The 8,983-nt window shown below is 41.8% G+C and overlaps 1 protein-coding gene across 1 annotated transcript in view; it reads left to right on the top strand.

Moving 5' to 3' along the window:
* The window catches only part of LOC109294694 (scaffold attachment factor B2-like), a 41,676-nt gene extending 33,093 nt beyond the window's left edge, over positions 1-8,583 (top strand). The window contains exons 14-21 of the mRNA XM_019513143.1: positions 1,160-1,299; positions 2,572-2,865; positions 4,442-4,579; positions 5,788-5,827; positions 6,655-6,776; positions 7,527-7,639; positions 7,833-7,899; positions 8,223-8,583. Of these exons, the coding sequence (XP_019368688.1) occupies positions 1,160-1,299; positions 2,572-2,865; positions 4,442-4,579; positions 5,788-5,827; positions 6,655-6,776; positions 7,527-7,639; positions 7,833-7,899; positions 8,223-8,346 (1,038 nt within the window). The 3' untranslated portion in view covers positions 8,347-8,583. The remainder of the gene's footprint in view (positions 1-1,159; positions 1,300-2,571; positions 2,866-4,441; positions 4,580-5,787; positions 5,828-6,654; positions 6,777-7,526; positions 7,640-7,832; positions 7,900-8,222) is intronic.
* The last annotated feature ends 400 nt before the right edge of the window (positions 8,584-8,983 follow it).

Below are 8,983 nucleotides of genomic sequence, written 5' to 3'. Positions count from 1 at the left end.
TTTGCAGAGCATCTGATTTACATTTCAAGAACTTTGGTTTTCCTTTTTTAAACCAGTATGAGCTAGTAACATAACAAAATTTTGATAAACACTTGTGCCCTGCCTATGCTGTAACCATAATCATTGATGCTAGAGGCAGGAAATTGCATTTGTACTGTAACAAGGCCACTGAGACAACATTGTTTCTTAAAGTATAGGATGCAGCGGAGGGGCTCTTGCATCTATTAAAAATGGGATGGTCTCATCTTATGCGTGCGCATTCTCCTCAGAATTGCAGCTAAGTGACTGTTTTTAGTATAAATACAAGGATTCCTTTGGCCTCGGCTCCTTCGGTCTTATCTGCATAGTGTCGGCCATTACAGCTCCTAGTAGGGAGGGGTTGATGGGTTCTTTGTGAGCATATGCAGTGTACTCTGTTGAAGTGTATAGCCTTGGAACTGGAAAAAAGCCATGTACTTAGACCATACACTTATTTGATAAGCAGTGCTCCTTATGTGTACAGCACCCCTGCACTGTGATATTAGCAGGCCTGAAAACAAACTATGTGCCTTCATCTTCAAGGCCTCTAACAGTCAGTTTCAGGCCTGCTAATTCCCATAATTTCCCTGGTTTCTGAGAGTCACCGTTTGAAAGATCATTTTCCTTTGCTCTTCCTGGTGGAGTTAACTGTACCATTAGTTTCAAACTAGTCTGGTTAGGTACAGTAAAGTTAACTCTGCAGTTAAAGGGAGCACAATTGTGAAATATGCACTTAGGCATTTTATGGATGTAACCAGCATGCACGTAGCCAGGGTACCCTAAACCAGTGTTTCCCAACCCTTTCCAGCCCAAGCCACACTTAAATTAATAGAACTTTTCAGCGGCACCTGTTAAGGCATTCCCCATCCTCATACCAATTGTAGCTCATTGGCATGGCAAAATTCTCCGTCATACCTGTTCATTTCTGATGGCACACTTTTGTGCCATGGCACACTGCTTGGGAAACGCTGCCTTAAACAATGGGCAGCAAATTAGGACTCGCGTTGTGTTTCACAGTTACGTAAATTATGTGCTTATCTGCTATGCATATGTGGAGTACGCTGTAAATGGGCATTAACATTGCCTTTGGAAATTTAATCCAAACATTTATTTCATTTACTATATTACCTTGATTAAACAGAGCACTAAGAGCCAGGACCGCAAATCGGAGAGCAAAGAGAAACAAGATATCTTGTCATTTGATAAAATCAAAGAACAGCGAGAACGTGAACGCCAGCGACAGAGAGAACGAGAAATCAGAGAAACAGAAAGACGACGGCGGTGAGTTTCATATTGACGCTTCTTTCCCAGCAGAGGTATTTTCTTTCAGAGTAGCACCTGGGGGCTTTTCCTCACTATTAGTCAGTATTTTTGACAGCCTTCAGCTTGCAGTATCTAGACTGCTGTTTGCAAAATAATCCATAGATTGACAACAATCTCTTTAATGGTAGGTGGTGTTCAAATGTGATTCCTGATGCTAAAACATAGACAAAGTTTTCTTACCTTTAACAGCTGTTCTTAGTGGTGGGGAGATGAGAAGCTTCTCCCCAGGAATGAAACATAATTTACCTGTGAAATACACAATAATGGATAAGATCAGGGAAGGGGTCGTTAAAACTGACTACTGTTCACTGCAGATAACTTATGAAGGTTATTATTAGTCCCTTGTTTTGACTGCAAAACTTGTTCACAAATGACAGTTTTGTGCTGTGCTTCATTTTATAGCTGAACTTATTAAAGCAAAGGGAATGTTATATTGCATACTTGATACTTGACCAATTTTTGCAAGTTTAGAGCAGTTTCACATTTGCTGTCATGCAAGAGATAAAATGGCCATAAAACATGTAAAAGGATCATTACTTTGAAAACGTATCTGATAACACAGAACAGGAGAACATTATCCTACAATGACATCGTATTCTGCTGGCAGTGTCTGTTACAGAAATGGCACATTTTTGGATTTTGTTACCTTGTGTTTAGCATTATTTATGTTCAAAATTTACTGTCTTGTATTTTTTCCATTGGTTAGTGTTTCTATTTTCCTAATAGCCTTAGTCACAAAAGGCTTAATGGATTTTGCTCTAAAACTTTGCACTTCAGTATTCTCTCAAAGACAGACTACTGAAAGATTTTTCACATTTTACATTTCATTTTGCTAAAACGACTCTGAACCTTGCTTATATTTAATGACAGTCTCTTTGGGGCAGAAGTATTTCCCTTTTGTCAGAATGGCACACCTCCTTTTTCCTTTGACGCCAGGTAAAGAATGTATAGAAAGCTTGCTGGCCCAAAGAAAGCATTTTCAAAATTGCTTTCAAGAAAAGGAATGGTTACCACTATACACTGCTTGCCTCTTGTCTCACGTGTTTATTGATTTTTATTTATTTCTTTTTAAACTGGTCTAACTGGCTATGAGTTTAGTGAGGAGGAAAATGCCCAAGCTAACGGGATTGTACAGGGTGATCTAAGAAACTTATCACAACCTGCCCTTCTCCCTGAAACTGAAGGTGTGCACTTCTTATGATAAAGCAAATCTCCACTTGAATTACACAGAGAGCAAGAACGGCGAGAGAGAGCACAACGTCTTCAAGCCATTCATGAACGGGATGAAAGACAGAGGCTCCAGAGAGAGCGTGAGCGACTTGAATTTCAAAGGCAGCGTCTTGACAGGGAACGTATGGAGAGGGAGAGACTGGAAAGAGAGAGGATGCATATAGAGCAAGAGAGGAGAAGAGAACAGGAGCGCATTCAACGGGAGAGAGAGGAGCTGCGGCGCCAGCAAGAACAGCTGCGCTATGAACAAGAGCGGCGGTCTGCACTGAGACGACCGTATGACCCTGATGGAAGGTAACGGTGCTTGCAAGGCAGTTTTAGAGACCCTCTGTGGTGTGAGGGCAAAGTAACCAGGAAATGGATTTTATGCTGCCAGTAAGTGTGCAGAGAACAGGTGCTGAACTTCACAGCATCGCCAAACTGTTCGCAGTTCAAAGTTTGTTTACAAGTTGCTGTTCACACTTTGTTGTATTAATTTGATCTTTCTAAAAAGGCACAATCAGCAAAATGCACAGATGTGTTAGGCATTGCTGCTCTGAGTTTGCTTTCTGAAGTGCCTTAGAAAACATGATGCAGTCAGACAGCCATAGTAGGTTATGGATTCCATCCATTACCATGCCATGCTCTCTGAGTGCTGTGACATGAACTGCCTTGCTGCTTCTTGAAAGAAGGAAGTAACTTTCCCCCTCATACTTCGAATCGGCTTGCAGCTACCTGCATCATGATCTGTATGGCAGTGGGAGTTTCTTTCTCGCTTGGCTCTCTCAAGCTTTAAATCTGCTTTGTTCTTGTTTTTTTTCTTACCCCAGTGTGGAGAAAGAAGCTTATACCTTATCAAATTACTTTTCGCTTTGATCAATTCTCTGGCAGGTTTTCACAAACCTCTCAGTTTATGGTGCTAGCTGAGTACTGAATTTTAAAGTGGACCAGGTTGCATAAAGAAAAATACATCATTCATAAGTTGGGCACCTGTGTTTCTGTTCAGAAAATTGTTGTTTCTGTGTCGCATTTACTTCTATTAAATGATTTGTGCTAGGGCATGATTAGCCTTTCACAGAGTTGCTAATAGCCAGAAATGTACTTAGCTCCCCTGTTTCTTGTAATTGTAGGAACATGTCTATATGTCCCCATCTTAAGGCTCTGAGGATATAAAAACAAACCAAAAAGCTGTAGCATTCAGTGACTCCTGTTAATACTGACCTTGCAGGATTACAAAGCTCTGAATATGGCCGAATGTTTTCAGGCATTCTGAATCAGTGTCCTTTGGGATGCCACTTCACACACAACTGCAAAGGTGGAAGTCTTGTAAAATGATAGAAAAAGTTGCTTGAATTGTAAGATCTTTGGGGGTTTGCTCACCTGTTTTTGATGCACCTGAAATCTAGTCACTTGGGTATAAATTTACCCTTGGTGTTCAATTCCAGTGAACTGGATTTTGCTAAGGATGAATTTGGCTGTCATTCACCAGCCACTTGAGTACAATTTTTTTGTAAGGAGAGAGAAAAAGGCCAGTGAAATGTACATAACACTGTTTGATGACATCGGTTATTCTCGTCTGACTTCTACAGATACGAGGCTCAAGGGAGGGTGAATGACTTAAATTGTGGATTTGAATCCTCAGGCGCTGATGTCAGTAGGATGGAATAGCTGCTTCATTGTAACACATTCTGAGATTGAAGGGTGTGTAGTAGTGATAGTTAACTCTTTTCTGAAATTGAAATGCCACATCAGTCTGGTGTGTCAGCAATCTCAGTTATTTAAAAAATAATTACTGCAAGTTCAGATTAACTAACTAGATGCATCAACTGAGACTTGATTTGAAGACAGCAAGAGAAGAAAAATCATCATCCCAGTATATGTTTTGTTACAGGCGGGACGATCCGTATTGGCCAGAGGCAAAACGAATGGCGATGGATGATAGATACCACTCTGACTTCAGCCGCCAAGAGCGCTTCCATGATTTTGACCACAGGGAACGTGGCCGTTACCAAGACCATTCTATAGACAGGTTAGTAAGGTGACATTTTTTTAGAACCTGACTTACTATTTTCCTTACAAAATAGCCCAGAAACAAAAGTAGGGCATCACAATGCATGCTCATCTGCAAGCTTGTGTATGTGGTGTTGTCTGTTATTTTTAGAACTGCCTTGAAAAATGTTTGTTCATATTTGTCTGAAAAACATAGCAGTTTCATGCCAGGTGTTTGGAACAAGCCTGATAAAGCCCCCTCTTATACACGCTGCGTGGATCTCCCGTGCTGAACTTGGAAGTAGAAAGCTTCTGTACAGATAACGCTTATACAGGGTTCTCAGCCCTGCTTCCTAGCTCTTTAGCACGAGACTAGTGAAAATCATCTTTTGGTTTTAAAGTTGTGCTTTCTCCTTTGACAATGGAAGTCTAGTGCATGGAAGGCGAAGCTGGTTGTTACATATTTGTAGACCTGCACCTTTTTTTCTCCAAACCATGTGAAAACACTTGTTAGAATCATAGGAAGTTTGGGGTGGAAGGGGCCTCGGGAGGTCTCATCTAGTCCAACCCCCCTGTTCAGAGCAGGGCCAGGCCCAACTAAACCATCCCAGCCACAGCTCTGTCTAGCTGTTTTTTGAAAATTTCCCAAGGGTGGAGCTTCCACCACCTCTCTGGGTTCTGCAGACATTCACATTTGGACTTTTTTACAGCAGTTTCCAGGGGTCTGGGCTGCAGATAGTTACAGCCTAGAGGTCGCAAGTTTGAGGCCATAGCAGAAGCGCTCATTGTGCGACCTGTCAGATTCCAACAAAATCTGTGAATTCTTCTACATAACTTGTCACAAGGACCCAAAAAAGGAAAGGATAGCAATTGACAGCTTCATGTGGGAGCTATTCCACTTCAGTTCTTTCTTCAGCTCCTGTTGGTCTCAGTGCTGTTTATTAGGTAGCCTTTCTTGGTCCCAGCCTTGCCTCCTAGTCTGATTTAGTACCATTTTCTCAGGCACTTGAAGATGCTTTGTGGTACCTCACTCCCCAGATTTTGGCGTACATTATTTCAGTCCTCTGACGTGTTTCTGCTTCAAAACACTTAGTGTTTCTCTGCCTCAAACACTTGATTTTTAATTAAATGTGTTGCAGTTTTCTAATTGAAATGTCGTTGTTATTGCCTGGTGGGTTCCTTCCTATAAGTTAGAGTCTGATTTTGTGATCGTTACTGATTTTATTGAATTGCTCCTTTTTATTCCAGGAGAGAAGGTTCAAGGGGAATACCAGACAGAGATTCACAGGTATGTTCAGTTCAGATGATGGTTTCGTAAACCACATAAATAGATTATGCCTTTCACTGAGGAAGAGCGCAGAGCGTGTTCCAAACTGATATACCAGGTTCATGTTACCTGCTGCTTAAATGCAGCCAGCACTGGCATAAAACGTAGCAGCTGTTAAATAAGCAACTCATTTCTTGCACTGAATGTGCAAAGCATAAATTAGTTGCTAACTAGGGCAGCTGTCAAAGATTAGGGAAGAACTGTCTCTAAATGATTGGAGTCACCATATGCACTCTTCTTTGTGGGCTAGTGGGTGAAAATGAAAAGTGTTCTGGTTATTGGTGTCAGATGTTTGTAAGTGTAAGTGGTAATTTATTCTGGCACTGTCATCATGAGCAGAGAGAGGTACTAGGAAGGAGTTCACAGCTTGTAGTCTACCTAAGTGTGCTATAGAAAATATGCAGTCCCATAACAGGGAAAGGCAAATCCGCACAAAAGCAAATGTGTGTGACAACTAGATCAGTACCTTGAAAACATGTTCTGTTGGCATTGTCCAAAGAAGAGGAGCAGAAATGAAGCTGGTTCATGTAAAGTTATCTAGCCCTAGTGTGACAATAAAAGGGAGTTGGCACCCAGAATAAACTGCTTAGCGAAGTAAGAGTCAGTGAAGAATAAAACAGGTAGCGTTTAAAGCTCTAGAAGCTCATGCAAAGACGGGCCTCATTGAGTCTTGCTGTCCTGGCTTGTGCTGACTTCTGATAGGCTATTCCAGTGGTTTAAGATTGTTGACTAGTATAGCTCTGAGAGGAAGATTATGGCATTCCTGTGCATGCTTTTTTGCCTTTCAGCATTATCCAGATGAGCGGCACGGAGGACCAGAACGCCATTCAAGGGATGCACGAGACAGTTGGGGCAGCTACGGGTCTGACAGAAGAATGAGCGAAGGGAGAGGGATCCCCCCACAGTCCCGGTTAGTACATGGAAATACGGGCCATCGCTCACCAGCACTGAACATGATAATGCTCTTTGAAACCTCAAACGTACTTCCAAAGAACAACAGTGGGTGCAGTTTTACAAATAAAAATCCTCTCCAGATGTTTTCATCGAAGGGCTGTTCTCCCTTGGATGGGCAAGAAACTTACACAGGTAGCTCCCTCGTGCATCGAGAATGTAGTGAGTACAGAGCTGCTAAACTAACTGCTCTGCTGGTAACAACCACTCTCTTGGAAGGGCTGGCTCTTCTGCAGATGAGATGTACTTCAGGCCCTTGTGCTCCAGACTCCTTTCAGAGACTCTCTCATGCATAATGGTCTGGGTTGACAACTGTATTCAGAGCAATTGGCTCAGAATCCTTATAGGCTGGGACTCCACTGGAATCCCAGAAGTTTCCTTTCAAAGACTTCAGTGAGCAAATTTATGCCACTGTAACTTTGAAGTGACATTCTTCGCTTAATGGATCTGCATTGCGGTATCAGCTCTTCATGTCTGTGTCGACCCATGTTGAGAAAATCCAATTTCCTTGTGGTGGGCTGGTTGTCCAGCAAGTTTCTAATTAGGGTTTGTCCAAAGAGAGAGGGGTGCTTATAAATATGGGGCAGGTAGAGATGTAGTTTTGTACATGATTTTAATCAGCTTTTATGTATGGGGTCTGGTATTTGACTTCACCCTATGCTATCAAATTGATGAGGGACCTGGAAGCTTTTCTTTTATTTTTTTTAAGAGATGGACGTGACTGGGGAGATCATGGTCGAAAGTTAGAGGGGCATCAAGATCGTTCATGGCAGGGAAATGTGGATGGAGGAATGATGGGACGGGATCATGAGAGATGGCAAGGTACACTTGCTGCTTACCAGCGTGATTGTGGTTTTTTCCTATGAATTGCTGCTACTGAACTTTTAGCGGTAGTTAAAATTCATACAGAGCTTTTAACAGTAACAGCATTACAAAGCAAGCAAGCAAAATTCTGGGAGCAAAGGGGGGTGGTTAAATTTTCCTATTAAAAATGCTTTTCTTGCTTTTTCACTAGGTGGTGAAAGAGGTATGCCTGGTCAGTCAGGACCAGGCCATGTGATGAATCGAGGAGGAATGTCAGGGTAAGAAGCTTTGTCAAGGGTTTTTGGTCCTCGCTCATCACTTCCTATTCTTCTAAATCCCACACTTGTGCACGCTTCTTTTAATTGAATCATTTGGACGTTCCAAGAGCTAAAAGAATTGTGCGTAGCCATGGAGAGCGCCAGCTCTTAGTCTCATTACCATTAGTGATGTGTCACTTAGGACAAGAATGTTCCAGCGGTTTTATCTGGCACACTGTATTTCAAGGATAAAAAAATGACTCAAAAGGTAAATGCTGCAAACTTAAAACAATGCGTTAACTTTCAGCTTATAAAATTCCTGAATGTTTGGCCTTGTTCTCTAGGCGTGGGGGCTTCATTCAGGGTGGAAACCAGAACCAGATGATGCAGAGTAGTGGAATGCAAGGGTTCGCAGGGCAGGACAGAGCAAACAGACCCAACGATCCACGCTTCACCCGCCGCTACTGAAAATTTTAATTTTCTTTGAATGCAAGATGGCGACAGTGGTGAATTCTGTTACCCAGGGTCACCGTCAATTTATGTAATTAAAGAAATTGCTGCCATATTGTAGCTGAAATACTATGTGAACTCATTTGTTTGTTCAGCTTTTTTTTGTAATAAATGTGTTCTTGTTCCAAAACCACTTAAGTTTCTGTTAATGAAACATTCCATTTTTCATAAATAATAAAATCAGTTTACAGCTAACACTTGTTTCCATGGTCTTTGGCCATATTCTGCCACAAGATAAGTATTGAAAAATATCGCAATATCTTTGTTTGTGTGTGTGTGTACAGAGCTCTCAGACAGATCTGAGTATGACGTACAGGGCATTAGGAAGAGTGAAAAGGAACTGCTTTTTTGCTGCACCCTAACCCTTTAATGATCCCCGGCAGACAGGACATCAATGTTATTTCACCTAGAAGATGCTGCCTTTAGGAGCTTCTTCCAACAAGAGTGTTTACTCCATTGTTGGCAGTGCTCCATTCATTTCAGAAAAAAAGCACCCCCCCCCCCATTAAAATCATCCAGAATTGTGCACACACCCATAGCTATGAAGACATTGAAGCAGAAAGAATGTCATTGATTGAGTCACTGGCAGCTGCCT

The sequence above is a fragment of the Gavialis gangeticus genome, unplaced genomic scaffold (assembly GCF_001723915.1).
Source record: "Gavialis gangeticus isolate Ggan-Ray unplaced genomic scaffold, GavGan_comp1, whole genome shotgun sequence".
NCBI lineage: Eukaryota > Metazoa > Chordata > Crocodylia > Gavialidae > Gavialis > Gavialis gangeticus.
The sequence above is the reverse complement of the archived record's forward strand: the minus strand, read 5'-3'. Positions and strand labels throughout refer to the sequence as shown.